The 23,574-nt window shown below is 45.2% G+C and overlaps 1 protein-coding gene across 5 annotated transcripts in view; it reads left to right on the plus strand.

Annotated features, from left to right (window-relative positions):
* The window catches only part of plxnb3 (plexin B3), a 170,511-nt gene extending 147,851 nt beyond the window's left edge, over nucleotides 1-22,660 (plus strand). For 3 of the 5 annotated variants that reach the window (XM_061747936.1, XM_061747954.1, XM_061747963.1), the window contains exons 30-39: nucleotides 2,342-2,420; nucleotides 2,508-2,611; nucleotides 2,693-2,780; nucleotides 2,847-3,013; nucleotides 3,177-3,337; nucleotides 3,407-3,554; nucleotides 3,638-3,702; nucleotides 10,576-10,651; nucleotides 20,773-20,847; nucleotides 20,926-22,660. In XM_061747936.1, coding sequence (XP_061603920.1) covers nucleotides 2,342-2,420; nucleotides 2,508-2,611; nucleotides 2,693-2,780; nucleotides 2,847-3,013; nucleotides 3,177-3,337; nucleotides 3,407-3,554; nucleotides 3,638-3,702; nucleotides 10,576-10,651; nucleotides 20,773-20,847; nucleotides 20,926-21,030 — 1,068 coding nt within the window. In that variant the 3' untranslated portion in view covers nucleotides 21,031-22,660. Of the gene's footprint in view, nucleotides 1-2,341; nucleotides 2,421-2,507; nucleotides 2,612-2,692; nucleotides 2,781-2,846; nucleotides 3,014-3,176; nucleotides 3,338-3,406; nucleotides 3,555-3,637; nucleotides 3,703-10,575; nucleotides 10,652-20,772; nucleotides 20,848-20,925 lie in introns of those variants that run through there. The other 2 variants (XM_061747945.1, XR_009784597.1) reach the window with 2 other exon arrangements.
* Nucleotides 22,661-23,574: the final 914 nt, after the last annotated feature.

The following is a 23,574-nucleotide window of genomic DNA, read 5'->3' on the forward strand; positions in this document are numbered from 1 at the left end:
ATCAAAGATGGGGTGAGGTTCACCGCTTTGTGAACAAGTGCGTGAGAAAATAGTCGAATGGTTTAAGGACAATGTTCCTCAACAAACAATTGCAAGGAATTTAGGGATTTCATCATCTACGGTCCATAATATCATGAAAAGGTTCAGAGAATCTGGAGAAATCACTGCATGTAAGTGGCAAGGCCGAAAACCAACACTGAATGCCTATGACCTTCGATCGCTCAGGCTGCACTGCATCAGAAACCGACATCAATGTGAAAAGGGCCACATGGGCACCACATGGGCTCAGGAACAGTAAATACAGTTCGGCGCTACATCCGTAAGTGCAAATAAAAATTCTACAAAAAGCAAAAGCCATTGATCAACAACACCCAGAAACGCCGCCGGCTTCTCTGGGCCCGAGCTCATCTAAGATGGACTGATGAAAAGTGGAAAAATGTTCTGTGGTCCAACGAGTCCAAATTTCAAATTGTTTTTGAAAATTGTGGACGTCGTGTCCTCCGGGCCAAAGAGGAAAAGAACCAGCCGGACTGTTATGTACGCAAAGTTCAAAAGCCAGCATCTGTGATAGTATGGGGCTGTGTTAGTGCCAATGGCATGGGTAACTTACACATCTGTGAAGGCACCATTAATCCTGAAAGGTACATACAGGTTTTGGAGAAACATATGCTGCCATCCAAGCAACGTATTTTTCATGGACGCCCCTGCTTATTTCAGTAAGACAATGCCAAACCACATTCTGCATGTGTTACAACAGCGTGGCTTCGTAGTAAAAGAGTGCAGGTACTAAACCTGTCTCCCATTGACAATGTGTGACGCATTATGAAGCGTAAAATACGATAACGGAGACCCTGGACTGTTAAACAGTTGAAGCTTTACATCAAGCAAGAATGGGAAACAATTCCACCGACAAAGCTTCAGCAATTAGTGTCCTCAGTTCCCAAACGTTTATTGAATGTTGTTAAAAGAAAAGGTGATGCAACACATTGGTAAACATGACCCTGTCCCAGCATTTTTGGAACGTGTTGCAGCCATAAAATTCTAAGGTAATGATTATTTGCTAAAAACAATAAAGTTTATCAGTTTGAACATTAAATATCTTGTCTTTGGAGTGTATTCAATTACATATAGGTTGAACATGATTTGCAAATCACTGTATTCTGTTTTTATTTATGTTTAACACAACGTCCCAACTTCTTTGGAATTGGGCTTGTACTTTAACTCACCCCATTTATTTTAGCTGAACCCCAACTGTGTAGCCAGAGTACAAAACTGAAAAACTGTGGTCCGTAAGTGCAGAGCTTACTGAACGGAACTCGGTTTTACAGAGCACAGTCCCAGCCCTCATCCCTTTAGTGAAGCATGGTGGTGGCAGTATCCCATTGTGGGGATGTTCTTCAGTATCAGAAATTGCATGTTCTTGAGTGGCCCAGCCAGAGTCCAAGCATGAATCCTATTGAACATTTCTAGAGAGATCTGAAAATGGCTGTGCACCAACGCTCCCCATCCAAGAGTGAGAGGTGCTGTAAAGAGAAATTGGCAAAACTGCCTAAAAATACTGTAGGTGTGCCAAGCTTGACTTAAGGCTGTAACTGCTGCCAAATGTGAATCGACAAAGTATAGCGTAAATGTGTGTATGAATACTTATGTACATGTGATTACAGAGTTATGTTTTTTAATACCATCCATCCATTTTCTGAGCCGCTTATCCTCACAAGGGTCGCGGGAGTGCTGGAGCCCATCCCAGCTTTCAACGGGCAGGAGGCGGGATACACCCTGAACTGGTTGCCAGCCAATCGCAGGGCACATATAAACAAACAACCATTCACACTCACATTCACACCTACGGGCAATTTAGAGTCTTCAACTAACATGCCATGCATGTTTTTTGGGGGGGATGTGGGAGGAAACCGGAATGCCCGGAGAAAACCCACGCAGGCACGGGGAGAACATGCAAACTCCACACAGGCGGGGCCGGGGATTTAATTACAGTCCTCAGAACTGTGAGGCAGACGCTCTAACCAGTCCTACACCGTGCCGCGTTTTTTAATACATTTGTATAAATAAAAAAAATACAACTGTTCTCATGTTATGCTGTGGTGTGTAGAATTTTGAGGAAAAAAATAATATGCGTAACATAACAAAATGTGGAAAACGTTAACTGCTGTGAATACTTCCCAGATGAATTGTATCTGCTCTTTACCTACTCGACCTCACATTAACCTGTCTACTCCTTAACCATTTTGCCCTCCTCCGCCTCCCACACCCTTCTTCAGTTGTTTGGCTGTGGCCAGTCTCATGATCACTAGTCAAATGAACACCTGTGTGTACCTGTGGTCAGGTGAAGGATAAGATCCTGGACCAGGTTTATAGAGGAGTTCCATTCTCTCAGAGACCAGCAGCAGGCAATCTGGATTTGGGTAAACACCTGTCTCACCTGTCAGTCAATGCTTTGGGTAACTTTGCATCTGGTTCTAACCACCCACGGTTCCTTGTTTGATTGACAGAGTGGCGTTCGGGTCAGGCGGGACACCTGACATTGTCAGATGACGATGTCACAGCTGTGGTTCAAGGTCGCTGGAAACGACTCAACACACTACAGCATTACAAGGTAAAAGTTTTTTACTATGACCTCTGAGCGGTTTTCGGAGAGATGGTCTAGTTCTCTTGACCTACTCTTGTGGTTCTTTAGCTTCCAGATGGAGCCACGGTCGCTCTCGTCCCACGTTCCCAGAGTTTGAGTGGTACTCGAGTCAATCAGGTGTTCCAGACTGGAGAGAGTAAGGACCTGTGCAGCACCTTTAGAACCCATGGAAACCATGTGAAACATTTTGTTGTTGCTGTAGAAACACCAATGCTGGAGAGTGAAGAAGAGGAGGGACTTCGATTGTGGCATCTGGTGAAAAGCAATGAAGATCCAGAGATTCCCAAACACAGGAAGAGCAGCATGAGGGAGCGAGAGAGAGCCAAGGCCATACCTGAGATTTACCTGACCAGACTACTGTCAATGAAGGTAACACCAGTAGAAACAATGTGAATCACCTCTAGCAGACTACCGTCCATTAAAGTATGAGTCGTTGAAACTATATTTACTGACCAGACTAGTGCCTTGAAGGTAATACTCAGGTTTTCACGTCCTGTAGTCATGATACACTTGTCCACCTGCGTGCCTGTAGGGGACTCTGCAGAAGTTTGTGGATGACGTCTTTGTTGCCATCCTGAGCACGAAGCGTCCTCCTCCCATTGCTGTTAGGTTTTTTTTTGACTTCCTGGATGACATGGCGGAGAAACACGACATTGAAGACCCAGAGACTGTCCACATCTGGAAAACCAACAGGTGAAACACCAACCAGATCACCTGACCAAACTGTGTCTGTCTAACTCTGCTGTCTGTCTGCACCACCAGTCTCCCCCTCAGGTTCTGGGTGAATATCCTGAAGAACCCCCAGTTTGTGTTGGATGTCCAGGTGACTGACAGCATCGATGCCGTCCTATCCGTCATTGCTCAGACCTTTATCGACTCGTGTACCACATCAGAGCACAAAGTGGGCCGAGTACGTCACTCGTGTGCTGGTTTATGCCTAACTTCATACATGCCTGACATGTGACCCCATGTGACCGCTTTTTGTCCAATTAGGACTCTCCGGTCAACAAGTTGCTCTATGCCCGGGAAATCCCCCGATACAAACAGCTGGTGGAGAGGTGAGTTACCATGGATTCGTTGGATAGTGTTAGTTCACAAGCCACACACTAGGCTCTTGGCACTGCCGTAGTTAAAGAGTTTAAGAAGACGGCATTGCACTTTGGCAACAGTTCATTCTTTGGGAAGGTTTATCATCATACAGAGCTTCAAAGAGGACATGGAAGAAAATAAAGGTTGAATCTTTTATTTATTTATTTATTTATTTATGGCCCGAGATAACAAACTTTTGCAAGATTTCCCAAAATCTTTATTCATGTTAATGCACTTCTAGGTCAATTTGGCCATTCGAGCGTTGTTATGCTGCCTTAGTATATTACTGAATGAATTTTAAGCCCACCTTCTGTTTTTTTCATGTGCATCATCGCCACTTGAGGGATCTCTCTGGACCGCAAGAACCGTTCCAAATAGTCCTTCATGCCTCCCTTCTGTGTTTTCCGGTTCCCAAACAGCCCTTTTCTGAAAAGCCTATAATAAATGTTTTGGTTTATTCTCACCTTCTACTTTTTCTCTGTTTTCACATCCCGTTTATGGACTTCAGAGCTAAGTGCCTATCCTGGCAAGCACTGATTTGATGGTTTATATTTTAGGCCAATCTTAAAGTAAAACTGTATCACCATCCCCCTTGGGTCAGTGCGCGCCATCATTGTATGTGTGTCACTAAACTTTTCAACCTTTATTTTTTATTTTCATTTCCCTAAGTGGCACAGTAGCATCATTTTCACCATCAGTTTTTAACTTTCCAACTGTCTAAGTGTCTTCTTCTGCTAACATTGCAGCTTGTAAACAGTTGATTTACTGTATGCATTACTGCCACTCACTGGTGGGAAGCTGTATCGTAGCATCTCAGGAAAGTGTATACCTACTGTAGTCAGTGAGGTGGCTAACCTATGCGGCTGCTGCAGCCCACAGATGTAAAACTGAAAGCTTTTTGTGGCCCTCAAGGTGGCGCTTTCGGCACACACTTGGTTAAGAATCACTGCTGAAGGAGATACAGTGGGTACGGAAAGTATTCAACCCCCTTAAATTTTTCACTCTTTTTTATATTGCAGCCATTTGCCAAAATCTTTTCAGTTCATTATTTTCCACAATGTACACACAGCACCCCATATTGACAGAAAAAAAACGGAATTGTTGAAATTTTTGCAGATTTATTAAAAAAGAAAAACTGAAATATCACACAGCCATAAGTATTCAGACCCTTTCCTCAGTATTTAGTAGAAGCACTCTTTCGAGCTAATACAGCCATGAGTCTTTTTGGGAATGATGCAGTTTTTCACACCTGGATTTGGGGATCATCTGCCATTCCTCCTTGCAGATCCTCTCCAGTTCTGTCAGGTTGGATGGTGAACGTTGATAGACACCCATTTTCAGGTCTTTCCAGAGATGCTCAATTGGGTTTAAGTCAGGGCTCTGGCTAGGCCATTCAAAAACAGTCACAGAGTTGTTCTGAAACCACTCCTTCGGTATTTTAGCTGTGTGCTTAGGGTCATTTTCTTTTTTGAAGGTGAAACTTCGGACAGTCTGAGGTTCTGAGCACTCTGGAGTAGGTTTTTGTCCAGGATATCCCTGTACTTGGCAGCATTCATCTTTTCTTCGATTGCAACCAGTCTCCCTGTCCCTGCAGCTGAAAAACACCCCCACAGCATGATGCTGCCACCACCATGCTTCACTGTTGGGACTGTATTGGACAGGTGATGAGCAGTGCTTGGTTTTCTCCACACATGCCACTTAGAATTATGGCCAAAAAGTTCTTGGTCTCATCATACCACAGAATCTTATTTCTCACCATCTTGGAGTCCTTCAGGTGTTTTTTAGCAAACTCCATGCGGGCTTTCATGTGTCTTGCACTGAGGAGAGGCTTCCGTCGGGCCACTCTGCCATAAAGCCCCGACTGGTGGAGGGCTGCATCTCTGGAGCTCAGCCACAGTGATCTTTGGGTTCTTCTTTACCTCTCTCACCAAGGCTCTTCTTCCCCGATTGCTCAGTTTGACCTAGGAAGGGTTCTGATCGTCCAAAACCTCTTCCATTTCAGGATTATGGAGGCCACTGTGCTCTTAGGAACCTTAAGTGCAGCAGAATTTTTTTTGTAACCTTGGCCCGCACTGTGCCTTGCCACAAGTCTGTCTCTGAGCTCTTCAGGCAGTTCCTTTGACCTCATGATTCTCATTTGCTCTGACATGCACTGTGAGCTCTAAGGTCTTATATAGACAGGTGTGTGGCTTTCCTAATCAAGTCCAATCAGTGTAATCAAACACAGCTGGACTCCAATGAAGTTGTAGAACAATCTCAAGCATGATCAGAAGAAATGGACAGCACCTGAGTTAAATATATGGCCAAAGGGTCTGAATACTTATGGCAGTGTGATATTTCAGTTTTTCTTTTTTAATAAATCAGCAAAAGATTTCAACAATTATGTTTTTTTTCTGTCAGTATTGGGTGCTGTGTGTACATTAATGAGGAAAAAAAGAACTGGCTGCAATATAACAAAGATTGAAAAATTTAAGGGGGTCTGAAAACTTTCCGTACTCACTGTCTTAGCCTACATTTACACTATGTTCCCATTTCAGGCCACCGTGGAGAAAAGTGGTGGTCATCAGACAACGCTAGGGGACGAGATGGGCAAAAGTGACAGGCCATTATTGCCGTGGATGCGCAGCGAAATCTTTAAATTGTCAAAAATTTGCAAAATCAGTCAGAGTGTACATGGGAAACCTAGTCGACCGCCGTAAAACAGGGTCAACACCACCACCACAGTACGTAATAGGGCATTCAAAACGGGATGAACACAACCAGCGCCCATATCGGGGGGATTAGCAAATGCGTTGTGCGCCGCGGCCACAAGGGGGCGCCAAAAATCGGGTGAAAATTAAAAATATATATATAAAAAACTATTTAAAATGTAAGTCACTGATGGTGTAACAGTACCCTCGCCAGACTTTGGTGCAGGCAGCGTGGGTTCAGTTCCCACTCAGTGACGGTGTGAATGTGAGTGTGAATGGTTGTCTGTGTCTATATGTGCCCTGTGACTGACTGGCGACCAGTTCAGGGTGTAGTCCGCCTTTCGCCCGAAGTCAGCTGGGATAGGCTCCCGCGACCCTAACCAGGATAAGCGGTGTTGAAAATGGATGGATGGATGAATATTTAAAATGTTTTGCATGGAGAATTCACCCTCAATATAATTATCCATCCATCCATCCATCCATCCATGTTCTTTACCGCTTATCCTCACTAGGGTCGCAGGCATGCTGGAGCCTATCCTAGCTATTTTCAGGTGAGAGGCGGGGTACACCCTGAACTGGTCGCCAGCCAATCGCAGGGCACATAGAAACAAACAACCATTTGCACTCACATTCACACCATTAAAATGAAATTATATAAAGAATTAAAAGAAGAGGAGGAAGGTAAACTATGTACAGTACTTTGAAATCAGCTCACCTCGAGGCTCTCTTTCTCATTTTCCCAACAGTGTGCAGAGCGATGCTTTCATAGCCCCTCAGAATTAACAGCGCTAAGCACAACAGAATACTTCTTGCTCTCACAACCCTTCCAAAAACAACACACAACAATACACACATAACAGTTTGCTACAATATTAAAGAGCAATAAGAATGTAAATGCATGGATTATTTGTTAAACTAAAAGGTTAAAACAACAGTGACAGCCTCATTTGTTGTGGAAATTTATAAGCACGAGTAAAGACAGGACATTAACTGTACCAAAAACAAAAGGATATATATATATATACATGTGAAAGTGTTTGTCCCCTTCCTGATTTTGATATTATTATTTTTTTATTTTATTTGTTTTATTTTTATTTTGCATGTTTGTCACACGTAAATGTTTCTCATCATCAAGCAAATTTAAATATTAGTCAACGACAACACAAATAAACACAAGTTCTTGAATTAAGGTTTGCATTATTAAGGGAGGAAAAAAAATCCAAACCTACATGGCCCTCTGTGAAAAAGTGATTGCCACCTAAACCTAATAATTGGGCCACCTTTGGCAGCAAAAACTGCAATCAAGCGTTTATGATAACTTGCAATGAATCTGCAATTAGAAATTTTGGCCCACTCATCTTTGCAGAATTGTTGTAATTCAACCACATTGGAGGGTTTTCGACCATGAACCTCCTTTTTATGGTCATGCTACACCATTTCAATAGGATTCAGGTCAGGACTTTGACTAGGCCACTCCAAAGTCTTTATTTTGTTTTTCTTCAGCCATTCAGAGGTGGACTTAGTGGCGTGTTTTGGATCATTGTCCTGCTGCAGAAGCCAAGTTTGTTTCAGCTTGAGGTCACAAATAGATGGCCGTAGATTCTCCTTCAGGATTTTTTAGCAGTCAGCAGAATTCATGGTTCCATTTATCACAGCAAGTCTTCCAGGTCCTGAAGCAGCAAAACAGCCCCAGACCATCAGACTACCACTACCATATTTTACTGTTGGTATGATGTTCTTTTTCTGAAATGTGGTGTTACTTTTACGACAGATGTAATGGTACACACACCTTCCAAAAAGTTTAACTTTTGTCTCTTCAGACCACAAAGGTATTTTCCCAAAAGTCTTGGGGATCATCAAGATGTCTTCTGGCAAAATTGAGACAAGCCTTAATGTTCTTTTTGCTCAGCAGTGGTTTTTGTCTTGGAACTCTCGCATGCAGGTCATTTTTGCCCAGTCTCTTTCTTATGGTGGGTTCATGAACACTGACAATAACAAAGGCAAGTGAGGCCTGCAGTTCTTTGGATGTTGTTGTGGGGTCTTTTGTGACTCAGGTTGTTAATCGTTTGAATTTGAGCGATTCCGGTCCCGATTCTTAATTTCAATTCTGGTTCCAAGCGATTCTCGATTGTGATTCTTTTAGGGGCCTGGGTCTAAAAAAGTTTGCACGTTTTAAAGGGTGTCCAAATTATGAACATCCATTTTTTATGCAGCCTGCAGCATAAACTAAAATGAACTTTTGACTCGGCCTTCTTTATAACCAGTATCAATATCAAACATATGAACTAAAAGGCAAAGGGTGTGGAACTAACCCAATTTACTTAATATTCATTAATTATTGTTTCAGCTAAAAGTTAAATATAGCATGTTATCACATCAAATGGTTTATATGTGCAAGTTTTAACTTTACTTCCTGTTTTAAGCATGTAAACGTTTGAAGGGTACACACCAGAACTCAACATCTTGGCATGAAAAATTACTTCACACGAGACCGGTAAAAACACATTTAAAACGAGACGCAAGAAAAAGAGTAATGGATGGAACCAAATGCTCTCTAAAACATTGATTCCTTTACCTACTCACCGATGAGACTCAAGGTTAGTGTTTGTGATACTGTGAGATTTTTTTGTGAATTTTGTCCCAAGTCATTGTGATGTAAAGTTACTAGTTTGACCTTTGGAGAAGTTTTAGCTCAATGTTAAGCTTGTAATGCGACTCTTTCTACTTTCTTTCCAGTATGGTAAAGTAATTTATATGTTATTTTTGTGTCTGTCATCAGCTCTTATGTTGGTTTGAAGAACAAAATAAACGCTAAAAACCATCAGTGTAAGAGTGCAACCCACCGTTTAATTTGGTAGCTGCCTCAGTGTTAGCATAGACGTATTTTATTGTTTCACTCACCCAATTGACTTGACTGAAGTTCCGCGAGGTGTAGGCTGAAGCTCGGAGCGGGAGGGAGCATGTCAGTCTTCTCCACATCGTGAAAGCCTCCTTTGCACAATATAATCTTAATCCAAGTGTTGCACTGAGGTGACTGGTCATTTCTTTAACATAGTTAAAACACACTTTTGTTCGCCGTTGCCGTTGGGCACAAGCACGTCTTCATGCGTGTTGTTCTTTGTTGATTTTCGCCGCTTCTTTGTTGGTTTTTGCCTCTTTCTTCTTTGGGGTCAGTCTACAGTCCTGTAGACATCGAAACTGGGAATCGAAATGTCTTAATTTGAACGAGTCCGGGAGAACCGGAATGTTAGTCCCACTTCCAATCGATTCTAGAGTCTCGCTGCCCAACCCTATTTGTGACCTTTTGGCTGAGTCGTCGCTGCGCTCTTGGGATAATTTTGGTCACTTGGCCACTCCTGGGAAGGTTGACCACTGTTCTATGTTTTTGCCATTTTTGGATAATGGTTGTCACTGTGGTGCGCTGGAGTCCCAAACCTTTAGAAATGGCTTTCTAACCTTTTCCACACTGATAGATACCAATTACTTTCTTACTCATTTGTTCCAGAATTTCTTTAGATCTCGGCCTGATGTCTAGCTTTTGAGGATCGTTCGGTCTACTTCATTTTGTCAGGCAGGTCCTGTTTAAGTGATTTCTTGATGGAGAACAGGCATGGCAGTATCAGGCCTGGGTGTGGCTAGAGAAATTGAACTCGGGTATGATAAACCACAGTTATGTTTTAAAAGGGGGCAATGGTCACTTTTTCACAAAGCGCCATGTAGGTTTGGATTGTTTTTTCTCCCGTAATAATAAAAACCTTAATTTAAAAACTGCATTTTGTGTTTAAATGTGTTGTCTTTGACTAATATTTCAATTTGTTTGATGATCGGAAACATTTAAGTGTGATAAACATGCAAAAAAAGAAGCTATCAGGAAGGAGACAAACACTTTCTCACACACCACTGTAAATGGCCTAAATCCCAGGGAGCACTACATTTTGGTTAAACAGGGCTCCCATGGCCGCCAGGAACATAATGTAGCCTTAGCGTGGAAACATGTCGCCAATCTTACAGGAGTGTTACATGGTGTAATTAGAGTGTGTGTGTGTTTGTTTGTGTGTGTGCGCACACACATGCACGCGTGTTTGTGTGTGTGTGTGGATGCACGCGTGTGTGTGTGTGTGTGTGTGTGTTGTGCGTGTGTGTGTTGTGCAGGTATTACAGTGACATCCACAGTGCTGCTTCAGGCTGTTACCAGGAGATGAACTCCACTCTGACTGAACTGTCTGGGGTGAGTGAAACTAAACAAGCAGATCATTTTGTCTCGGCACATTTATGAAGAATGAACAAGATGGTTCTCTCTCTCCTCCAAACAATTTGGCTGCTCACTACAGACAAGTTATGACCAACATGAGGCTGGATTTGCACTCTATACTTGAAGTGACACAATTCCCATTGGACTGACTATGGATTCCCAGTGTATGCGTCCAGGGGTTGAACGACTTTATTTATTTACTTATGTAGTCGACATTAAGCTGATGATAGTTGAGTCAGCTTCAACTAATCGATGATGTAATTAAATTTTTTTTCAGCCATCAAGTCGCACCTATGCGCACCTTCAACACAAGCTCACTCACTCACCACCACTCCATAATATTGTACGTATTGTACTTACTAATAGCACACGCTTTGGCGTTGACAAAAATTACGATGAAGTTGGGACGTTGTGTAAAATGTAAATCCTATATTCAGTTGAATATAGGTTGAAATATCTTGTCAAAAGACAAGATATCTAATATTTTTTTGCAAATATTCTCTTATTTTGAACTTCATGCCTGCAACACGTTCCAAAATAGCTGGGATAGGGAAAACAAAAGATTGGGAAAGTTGAAGAATGCTATTAAAAAAAAAGAAAACATTCCACAGATGAACAGATTAATTGGAAACAGGTGTCATGATTGGGTACAAAAGTAGCACCCTCGAAAAGCTCAGATTTTCACAAGTAAGGATGGGTCGGTGTTCACGACTTTGTGAACAACTGCATAAGCAAATAGTCCAACAGTTTAAAACATTTCTCAGCATAGAATTGCAAGGAATTTATGGATTTCATCATCTATGGTCCATACTATCATCAAAGGATTCAAAGAATCTGGAGAAACCCAGGGCATGGGTAACTTGCACATCTGTGATGACACCATTAATGATGAAAGGTAAATACAAGTTTTGGAGCGACATATGCTGCCATCCAAGCAACGACTTTTTCAGGGACGTCCCTGCTTATTTCAACAAGACAATGCCAAGCCACATTCTGCAAGTGTTAAAACAGTGTGGCTTCGTAGTAAAAGAGTACGAGTACTAGACTGGCCCTTATGAAGCACAAAATACAAACTGAGGTCAAGCCAGCCTCCACTCGAAAAGAAGTCAAGCCAGCCACCTCTAATTTTGTATATACTAGGCATTACGGTAATAAGCCACCAACTAGCAACGAAAGCCACCTTCAAAATAAAAGCCTCCAAATAACGTGGATATCAATGCATACTGATTTTTTTTTAAAAGGATTAAAAATAATCCTTTCGGTATCGTAACACCAGTCCAGTTTTGGGGGACACTACACCACTCCAGGTCTTCACTAAAAGATGTCCCACCGAAATCTGATGTGGCATTTCAAAATAAAACTCCCTTCAGCGCTCCATATTTCACTGTCACTACCACTGAACTAAAAAAAAATATTTAAAAATGTCTTAGGTATTGCAAAACCAGTCCAGTTCTGAGGGACACTATAGCACCCCAGGTCTCTAACACAAGAGGGCCCATCCAAATCTGATGTGGCATTTCAAAATAAAAGTCCCCTGAAATATGTATTTCACTCACACTACCATTGATTTAAAAAAATCATTAAAAACTATTAGGTATCGCAAAACCAGTCCAGTTCTGGAAGACACTACACTATCCTAGGTCTCCAAAAAAAGAGGTCTCATCCAAATCCGATGTGGCATTTCAGAATAAAAGTACCTTGATCAGGGGATTTTTCTCCATGCACTGTGGCACATGCTCAATGGTGAAGCCACCAGGTATAGGTCCTCCATTGACAAATTAGGTGAATTTTAATTTGCAAGATTACCTGATAAGTTTTTTGTTTATTGGCATATCAATGTTATTATAGTTTGTTAACTCCAAAGGGTACTTACTGGTGGAGACCGGCTTAACCAGATAAACATGAAATGTTGGGTGTATCTTGAGAGATAGAGGACATTTTAACTGTACCGAGGTGGCTTTGATGATTTTACTGAAAGGGACCAATGAAGCTTCGAGTGAGCTTACAGGATTCAGTTTGGAGGGGGAGATCAGGGGAAGAGAGCCAAACCATCTGCCTCACCTTGTATTCGGGTCTGGGAGAGCGAAGAAGATCCGCCAGTCGCTTATTATTTTCGGCTGAACGTGTAAGAGCAGCCCTGACGTCCTTCCAGACAGCTTGGATTCATCGAAGGTGCTCCCTACGGCAGAAACCACCACCGTATGTTCCTGTTCCTTAAACAGAGGAGGTTGGAAACCATAACATCCCATGAAGGGAGACATACCTCTGGCGGAGCTGGTCAGGGAGTTGTGGGCATATTCCACCCATAGGAGAAAGGTGCTCCAGGAGGCGGGATTGCGAGCAGCAACACAGCGGAGAGCAGATTCCAAGCTTTGATTTGCCCGCACCGTCTGGCCGTTGGATTGGGGTTGATAGCCGGAAGACAGGCTAGCTGCTGCGCCCACCGCCTTGCAGAACTCCTTCCAGACCTGGGAGGAGAACTGAGGACCTTGGTCCAAGACAATGTCAATAGGGATGCAGTGAAGTCTGAATACATGAAGGACTACCAGGTTAGCGGTTTCAAAAGCGGAGGGCAACTTGGGAAGGGGTACATAATGGACATACTTGGAGAAACGATCTATGATGGTGAGAATGATGGAATTACCTTCGGAGGGGGGTAGACCGGTAATGAAGTCCAGGGAAATGTTGGACCAGGGGCGCCTCGGAAGGGGCGCAGCAGACCAGCTGGGGGTCGATGTGAAGTTTTACCTCGGGCACAGACGGAGCAGGCTAGGACGAACTCTCCGGTGTCTTTAGCCAGGCTGGGCCACCAGAAGTGTTGCTGGATGAAATGGATGGTGCGAGTGATTCTGTGATGACAGGTGAGCTTAGAGTTGTGGGCCCACTGAAGGACGTCAGAGCGTGCAGAATTGGGCAAGAACAGCCGGTTAGGAGGTCCGGTCTTGGGATCTTCCGTCTTCTGAGCCTCCGTAACCAACTGTTCAATCTCCCACGTGACCGCCCCGACGAAGCAAGATGAAGGAAGGATGGGCTCTGGTTCACTTGGGCTGGAATGGGGGAAATGGAGGCGAGAGAGGGCATCAGGCTTGTTGTTACAGGAACCAGGGCGGAAGGAGAGGCTGAAATTGAACCGGCTGAGGAATAATGCCCAACGAGCTTGACGGGGTTCAACCGCTCAGCGGAACGGAGGTAAGCAAGATTTTTATGGTCCGTCCAGATAATGAATGGGGAAACGGTCCCCTACAGCCAATGCCTCCATTCTTCTAGAGTCCAGACGATAGCTCGCAGCTCCCGATTTCCAACTTCTTATTTGCGTTCAGGTGACGGGAAAAGAAGGCACAGGGAGGACGTTCAGGTGACGGGAAAAGAAGGCACAGGGAGGACGTTCTTCACGTTTTTTCTGGGAGAGAATTGCCCCTGCTCCAGTGTCTGAGGCATCAACCTCTACTATGAATTGGAGGGAGGGGTCGGGGTGTCTCAGGATGAGGGCAGGGGTGAATAATTCCTTGAGGCGCTCGAAGGCTTGGGATGCAGCAGGAGTCCACTGGAAGGGAGAGCTAGTGGAGCTGAGGCTGGTGAGAGGGATGGCCACTTTCCTGTAATTACGGATGAATCTACAGTAGAAATTGGCAAACCCCAGGAAAAGTTGCAGCTCTTTGCGGGTGGAGAGAATGGGTCAGTCAACGACTGCTTGAATTTTTGCTGGGTCCGGTTGTAGTTGTCACTTGGTGATGATGTATCCGAGGAAGTGCACGGAGGAAAATTGGAATTCACATTTCTCAGGCTTGACTAAGAGACTATTCTCAAGGAGATGCTGAAGGACTTGGCGGACATGGTGGCAATGTTCTTCAAGAGAGTGGGAGAAGATGAGGATGTCGTCCAAATAGACAAAGATGAACCGGTTCAGCATATCACGGAGGATGTCGTTGATGAAGGTTTGGAACACAGCGGGTGCAATGGTTAACCCAGAGGGCATGACAAGAGTCTCAAAATGTCAGAGGGGTGTATTGAAGGCGGTTTTCCATTCGTCCCCCTCCTTAATGCGGATTTGGTGGTAGGCGTCGTGCAGGTCCAACTTGGTGAATATTTGGGTGTTGCTGATGGGTTCGAAGGAAGGCTCTATGAGAGGTAGTGGAGCTTTGTTTCTCACAGTAATGTCGTTGAGGCCGACGGCACGGTGGACGACTGGTTAGAGCGTCTGCCTCACAGTTCTGAGGTCTGGGGTTCAATCCCCGACCCCGCCTGTGTGGAGTTTGCATGTTCTCCCCGTGCCTGCGTGGGTTTTCTCCGGGCACTCCGGTTTCCTCCCACATCCCAAAAACATGCATGGTAGGTTAATTATCCATCCATCCATCCATTCTCTACCGCTTATCCGGGTCGGGTCGCGGGGGCAGTAGCTTCAGCAGGGACGCCCAGACTTCCCTCTCCCCAGCCACTTCATCCAGCTCTTCCGGGGGGATCCCGAGGCGTTCCCAGGCCAGCCGAAGGATGTAGTCTCTCCAGCGTGTCCTGGGTCGTCCCCGGGGTCTCCTCCCGGTGGGACATGCCTGGAACACCTCACCAGGGAGGCGTCCGGGAGGCATCTGAATCAGATGCCCCAGCCACCTCATCTGGCTCCTCTCAATGCGGAGGAGCAGCGGCTCTACTCTGAGATCCTCCCGGATGACCGAGCTTCTCACCCTATCTCTAAGGGAGAGCCCGGACACCCTGCGGAGGAAACTCATTTCGGCCGCTTGTATCCGGGATCTTGTTCTTTCGGTCACGACCCACAGCTCATGACCATAGGTGAGGGTAGGAACGAAGATCGACCGGTAAATTGAGAGCTTCGCCTTTCGGCTTAGCTCTTTCTTTACCACAACGGACCGATACAATGTCCGCATCACTGCAGACGCTGCACCGATCCGCCTGTCGATCTCCCGTTCCATTCTTCCCTCACTCGTGAACAAGACCCCAAGATACTTGAATTCCTCCACTTGGGGCAGGATCTCATCCCCGACCTGGAGATGGCATGCCACCCTTTCCCGACTGAGGACCATGGTCTCAGATTTGGAGGTGCTGATTCTCATCCCAGCCGCTTCACACTCGGCTGCGAACTGCTCCAATGAGAGTTGGAGGTCACGGCTTGATGAAGCCAACAGAACCACATCATCTGCAAAAAGCAGAGATGCAATACTGAGGCCACCAAACCGGACCCCCTCTACGCCTCGGCTGCGCCTAGAAATTCTGTCCATAAAAGTTATGAACAGAATCGGCGACAAAGGGCAGCCTTGGCGGAGTCCAACCCTCACCGGGAACAAGTCTGACTTACTGCCGGATATGCGGACCAAACTCTGACTCCGGTCATACAGGGACCGAACAGCCCGTATCAGGGGGTTCGGTACCCCATACTCCCGAAGCACTCTCCACAGGACTCCCCGAGGGACACGGTCGAACGCCTTCTCCAAGTCCACAAAACACATGTAGACTGGTTGGGCGAACTCCCATGCACCCTCGAGGACCCTGCCGAGGGTGTAGAGCTGGTCCACTGTTCCACGGCCAGGACGAAAACCACACTGCTCCTCCTGAATCTGAGATTCGACTTCCCGACAGACCCTCCTCTCCAGCACCCCTGAATAGACCTTACCAGGGAGGCTGAGCAGTGTGATCCCCCTGTAGTTGGAACACACCCTCCGGTCCCCCTTCTTAAAAAGGGGGACCACCACCCCAGTCTGCCAATCCAGAGGCACTGTCCCCGATGTCCACGCGATGTATCAGAGGCGTGTCAACCAGGACAGCCCCACAACATCCAGAGCCTTTAGGAACTCCGGGCGAATCTCATCCACCCCCGGGGCCCTGCCACCGAGGAGCTTTTTAACTACCTCGGTGACCTCAAACCCAGAGATAGGAGAGCCCGCCTCAGAGAACCCACACTCTGCTTCCCCATGGGAAGGCGTGTCGGTGGAATTGAGGAGGTCTTCGAAGTATTCTCCCCACCGACTCACAACGTCCCGAGTCGAGGTCAGCAGCGCCCCATCCCCACTATACACAGTGTTGGTGGTGCACTGCTTTCCTCTCCTGAGACGTCGGATGGTGGACCAGAATTTCCTCGAAGCCGTCCGGAAGTCTTTCTCCATGGCCTCACCGAACTCCTCCGAACTCCTCCCATGCTCGGGTTTTTGCTTCAGCGACCACCAGAGCTGCATTCCGCTTGGCCCGCCGGTACCCATCAGCTGCCTCAGGAGTCCCACAGGCCAAAAAGGCCCGATAGGACTCCTTCTTCAGCTTGACGGCATCCCTCACCGTTGGTGTCCACCAACGGGTTCGGGGAATGGGGTAATCAAAGACCTTTTTAAGCTCGGCCAAGAATGATTCAAAGGATGCGAGTGCCAGTGACGAATTAAACCAAGTGCGGTAGCACAAGGAACAGTCAGGAGACGGTAGCGGGACCAGGTGGCAGGACTTGAAGGCGTGTTTGGAGTGGGCAACGAAGCTGGAGACACGGGAGGAAACCTGGAAGCGGACGATCACATGTGAGAGTAAGTATCGCTGTGCATAGTCCGGAAACAATTAGCAACAAGAGGTGAAGCCACGAGAGCAGAGCTGTGTACTACCAACAATAGCGAAATACTCTGGCGCTGGATCTCTGGGTCGGCAGGCTTAAATGCAGGCAGAAATCACTGTTGCTTGAAGACAGGTGCACAGACCAGGTGATGCTGATTACTGGGGAGAAGAGGGGGGAGAGCGAGAGAAAAGGCGCAAGGCGCCACCCAAGCTCCAACAGAGGAACTGCCTGGCATGGATCATGACAATTGTCCTTTTAAGCATGCAGTATACAGTCTCCTCCAAAAGTATTGGAATGCCAAGGTCAATTCCTTTGTTTTTGTTGTATACTGAAGACATTTGGGTTTCAAATCGAAAGATGAATATGAGACAATAGGGGGAGGCTTCAAACAAAAGGTGCTCTGTCCTAAGTTCTTTAACACATCTAGATGTAAATACCATGAAATAAAAGCTGGAATTCTGAACTTTTGTCTCATATTAATCTTTTGATCTGAAACCCAAATGTCTTCAGTATACAACAAAAAACAAGGAATTGACCTTGCCGTTCCAATACTTTGGGAGAGGACTGTAAATACAGTCTTTATATAGTGTACTGGTGCTGGGGTTGTGCCAACTGGTGTCCGCTTTGGTTCCCCGTTCCGGCTGCTGGTGGGCGAAGGAACTGTCGCTCATCGGGCCTGCTTCCTCCTCTTCTCTCCTGTCCTTGCGTATGGCTGCAATCGGCTCCCCCTCTTCTCGCGGGGGGCATGGCGTAGGTACCCTGCTGACCGCGGGACCCGCTGTGGGGTTTTGTTGCTGCCTGGTCTGGGGGCGGGTCCACCTTCCGCACTATGGGGTGGTTAGTGGGTGCTGGCTGGGATGGGGCGAGTATCCGGGGGCCCGTACTACGGGGCTGGGTGTGACGGTCCTCTCACCCATTGGTTATCCCGGTTAGCCTGCAGGCTCCATGCCTCTCAATCGCTCACTTAGCACGCACTCACACCATTCACTGTAAATATTTCTTCACTAATCACATCCGGACACACACACATAGTTAGGGTTTCTTGGGGGGCTGGTGCGGGGTCGAAGGGATGCGGGCATTGGACCAGGATCCAGTATGTCAACTTTGCTCCTCTGCCTTGCCTGCCCCACAGGTCTTTTAATGCATTGCACACACCCATCGCTGTTTTTTTAATGCACTACATACACTGATTTCTGGGGGCCGTTGGGTTTTGGGTCGACAGCAGTGCCCAGCAGTCCTAACCCCCCCCCCCCCCCCACCCCATACACCCAACCCCCGCCAGTCTGGGACCTGGCAGTCATAGTAACGGGGTTTGGGGTGGGGGGGGGGGGGGGGGGGGGGGTTCCACTATGCTCTTGGCGGTGCTCCTGGGGCCTGGCCCCCTGTGGCTGGATGGCTGGTCGGGATGGGGACTCCCCTTTCACGGCCCATGGCTGTTCTCTGGGGTGCCCACGTTATCCTTCCCCTGTTGGGCGTTCCTATCTGCCCTCCTTTCCACCAAGCGGGGGACACTGGGGACTGGCGACATTGGTGGCTGGCTTTGGGACACGTCGGTGGGGCCGGTGAACCACCCTGGGTCCCTCGATGTGGACGGATTCCCATCCAATGGGCCGCTCTCGGATGAACTCCTAGGCCCAACCCCGCTACTTGGTTGGATGGGGTGGGGTCCTCAGCCCCCGCAATTCAGGATCAGCAATTACAAGACATTTCTGAAGGTTATTGTGAATGCGAGACGGTGTCAATTAGGTTGTATGTGTCCGCAGATACTCACCTCTGGGACTTATTCACTTGGTGTAGGACTATTCACTCATCACGATAAATAACTTATAACTATGCGAACTTCTTGGGTATCCCGTCACTTGCACTCTATTTCTAAAGATGTTTATAATTTACATAGCCACGCCCACCACACTTCAGTTGAACAGCCGTGTCTACTACCTCTGTCCTGCATGCTTCCCCTGCTGTCCTTCTCTTGTCCAGCCCTGTCTTATATTGTCCTCTCCTTCCTTCACAGGGTGTAGCACTACTGCCCATACAACACTCGAATCTATGTCATATGATTGACTTTCCTCATAATAATCCAGATAATGTCCTGTCTTTTATTGTATTCCCTTTCTATATTCTTTACTTATCTTTTCACTGTCACTCCCCTTGAAAACTGGTCTGTCTCAGTCGTCTCCGGAGGCACAGAGGCAGGTTTGGTTGAAGAAAAAGGATGCACAAAAATAAAATTGACGATTGTACTGGTGGCAAGCCAAGCTCTTGCTCTCAGCTGCATGTGTGACCGGTACGGAATGCCGGTAGTTGCTTACTGAGGCTAGGAAAACGGATCGAAGCCGCATGGCCGGCTTCCTTGATCGAAAGCGCCGCCGTCTTGGTCCGGCGGTCACTCATGCCCACATGGAGGCACCAAAGGACAAAGGAAAGGGAAGGGGCAGGGGGTTGGCCAAAGGTCGCCCCGTAGCTGGAGAGCTGTTATCAAGACACGAGAGCAAGACCCAAGAGCGAGAAGAGAGTCAAACTTTAAACGTGGGAGTCAAACGTTAACGTGGGAGTCAAATGCTAAATACCCAGGAGGCGTGTCCAACAGGAGAAGAACAAAGAAGACCATGCCCATCGACTCGAACCCTGGTCTACAATCTAGCCATAAAAATGGTGTAAAAATCATATATTCATATAAAATACTCCCAACTTTGTACTCTTACTCATATATAAAGCACATAGAATGATTGTTTAAACTCTAGTCTTGGCAGACCAACTGCTTATTGTTCAATCCAACAGTTTGTACTGTTTGGCTTCAAATCAAGACGAACAGTGTTCTCAAGTCTTGCAGCTGGACATGGAAAGCTGAGACAATGACACAGACGTCAAGGCATACATTTGGAATATTTATGCAGAGTTCATGAAATATCAAACAGACATTTATCTTCAGTTCAAGAAACTTCGAATGAAAGTCCACACATTGCAGTAACTCTCAAACGCCAGCGGGTGTCGTCTGCGTCCCAGCAATGTTCCCAGTGGTTGAAAGGGTTCAACCTTTTGGTCGCTATCAGTTCTGCACATCACAAGGGTCTTTGATCTCTGAAATCCAGATTCGACGGTAAGCTGCTAATTAGTTTAAGGTCCAGCTGAGATACGCCAGGCGTCCCCCAGTGACCATCTCGCACAGCGGGGCGGCTTGGGAGAATGCAGTTTATCAAGTTGTTGGTTTGGGGGGTTGCAGTGCCAACCAGGCAATAGTCATGACAACAGTATAACTGTTGAAGGAATAAAAGGAATACAGATCCTCCTTTCTGTTTGACTTGAAAAGGACCAAAAAAAAAAAAGAACAAAATAATAAATAAATAAGTAGTTCACTGGTCATGTTTGAAAGTAACAATGCATTTGGCACCAAGTCTACTTTTATTTTGTCTCATCATGACTAATTGTGTGAAAGTGAAAGGTTGCACACACCCACAAGGTCAAAGGAAAGACTGTAAACAATCCTAGATATCCAATTTTGTCTTTGAATATTTGAAGGGCTTATTGGAACATTGTCTCTGCTTTGTCTTTTCAGAGCTTTGCCTCTGAGATGAACAGTCTTGTTGCACTTCATGAACTCTACAAGTACATCAACAAATATTATGACCAGGTAACACACATATAGTACATACCTTGCACGCACACGCACGTTATTGAGTCATGGTGTTCATGTGGTGGTGTTGCTCAGGTCATAATGTCGCTGGAGGATGACAACTGTGGTCAGAAAATGCAGTTGGCATATCGATTGCAGCAGGTTGCCGCGCTGGTGGAGAACAAGGTCACTGACCTCTGATGGACGCTCTCCCCTAGCCCCACCAGGCTGCAGGAAGAAGAAAATAAAGAGCCAATAGGAGACTTCCTGTTGAGAGACTCAAAACACTGAAGAGAAAGAGTGTGAGAATGAGTGAGTGTAAATTCAGACTCAGGAGACACTTGTGATTGACGAATGTAGTGCCTGAAAGACTACAGCTTGCACTAAATATCGCTAAGTTCCTTGCGACTGGTTAAATAAAAGCACAAGAGATGGCATGTGTTGAACTGAGGCATGTGCTGAATCCAATCAGTCAGTCAATTAGCACTATTCAAAATGATTGACATATTGATCACACAATCACATGTCTACTATCAGTATTTCACTTCTTGACACAAAATAACTCCGCGTCCAGCCCGGGTGGAGTGAAGCAGTGCTGTTATCGCCATAAAAAAAAGCTTTCCATATAATTGACACGTGGAACAAATGAGGAGGTGTTGCATGTGCAAAAGGTCCACCTCCAGCTCAGACTACAAGAAAACAAAATCTTGCTGAAGTCCGATTTGCTGGGTGTTAGTCGCTTACGAACCTAATTGTGTGTACATACTGTAAACCATATTTAAGCCCTATTTATCCCAGCTGTGCCTTCACTCTTGCAGCTAGGTGGCGCTGTGAAAGCAGCAATATTTGAACAAAAACAAAGAGCTGTAAAAACAACAGTTGCAGAATTTTACAAGTTGTTCTCAGAATGCACAGTTTTTGTGTCATGCGACTGAGCGAATGCAGTTGGATGCTAGTAGCCAATAGCAAATATCTAAAATATCTCAAATTCAAGTAAATTAGCATATCAGCATCTTTTATGTATTTTATTGATGCTATATCACAGTTTCAGCTGTGTGATGCTACAAGCACATACGATCTTAAGCTAGATATTTGAACAACTTTGCTAATAAACATCCATCCATCCATTTTCTGTACCGCTTATCCTCACAAGGGTCGCGGGTGTGCTGGAGCATATCCCAGCTATCTTGCATGTTGTAAAATTTTTAATCTTTATCTTTTACTATCAACCAGCTGTACTGACTGAAGTCAAATGTCCAGAAAAAGAAAAAAAAAGCAATAATATTAATAACAATAGTGATGATGGTGAAGATGAGCACACAGCTGTTTTTAATGGGGATCATGTGGCCATACCAGTGTTTTTACTCTGAGTTTTAATGTACATATTATTCTTGTCATTACTAATCTTTTTATGAAAACAAAAGCTTCAGTCAACATCACAATAATGGTGATGATTTATGGTCATGTTTTTAACGTGTGTCACTGCTTGTTTTCAGCTTGTCTTGTACTTTGAATACTATTGATTTTGCATGAGTGTGATGTTGCTCAAGATTTATGGTGCATATTTTGGGTGACAAAGACAACTATGAGGATGATGACAATTCATTTAATGGGAGGAAGCTGCTGATCTTTGAACAATTTTTGATGAGATGATTCTCTGCTCCAATTGATCGAGGTCTCTTTGTTACTGATACATTTTCTACAAGGGATAAAACAGTGCAGGATTATTCATTTCAAGTATTAATTTTTTACTGACCGTGTGACGGCAATATGCAGTGTGACGCTCTTTGTATCATGACAAAAACATTAAAAGTCTAATTTTTAACATGCATTCTTGTCTATGAGTCATGATTATAAGCAAATTTATTTCATACACATGGTAACTCAATGTGCTTTACATGATTAAAAGCATTTAAAAACAAAGACAAAAATGCTTATAAAACTTTAAAAGAAAGAGAAAAAAATTAAAATACAATTAAAACAGCATACAGTGCAAGAAATATCACTTAAAAGTGGAAATGCTCTAAAAAGCATGGGAAAAAAGCAGGGTTTTTAACCTGGACTTAAAAACGTGCACACTTGGGGCTGACCTCACTTCTGTTGGAAACTTATTCTATTGGTGTGCAGCATAATAGCTAAATACTGCTTCACCCTGTTTGCTTTGGACTCTATGCTCCACTATTTGACCTGAGTCTGTCGATCTCAGAGCCCTACCGGGTTTATATTCCATGAGCATTTCATTCATGTATTCAGGACTTAAATATTTTAGTGATTTATAGACCAGTAGCAGACCTTTAAAATATATTCTAAAACTGACTGGATGCAAGTGTAAAGACTATAAAATTGGAGTAATATGCTCAGACCTCTTTGTTCTGGTCAGAACCCGAGCTGCAGCATTCTAAATGAGCTGCAGCTGTTTAATGCTCTTTTTAGGGAGTCCAATCAGAAGACCATTACAATAGTCAAGTCCACTTGAGATAAAAGCATGGATGAGCTTCTCCTGGTCTGCTTGACACATGCAAGCCTTCCCTCTGGATATGTTCTTCAGATGGTAGAAGGCAGTTTTAGTAATTGATTTGATATGACTGTTGAAAGTCAGGTCGGAATCTATCAGAACACCAAGGTTTCGGACTTGGTCTTTGGTTTTTAAAGAGAGTGACTCCAGGTATTTACTAACAGCAATCCTCTTTTCCCTATTGCCAAAAACAATTATCTCAGTTTTTTTGTGGTTTAATTGAAGAAAAT

The sequence above is a fragment of the Phyllopteryx taeniolatus genome, chromosome 1 (assembly GCF_024500385.1).
Source record: "Phyllopteryx taeniolatus isolate TA_2022b chromosome 1, UOR_Ptae_1.2, whole genome shotgun sequence".
In the NCBI taxonomy this organism is placed as follows: domain Eukaryota; kingdom Metazoa; phylum Chordata; class Actinopteri; order Syngnathiformes; family Syngnathidae; genus Phyllopteryx; species Phyllopteryx taeniolatus.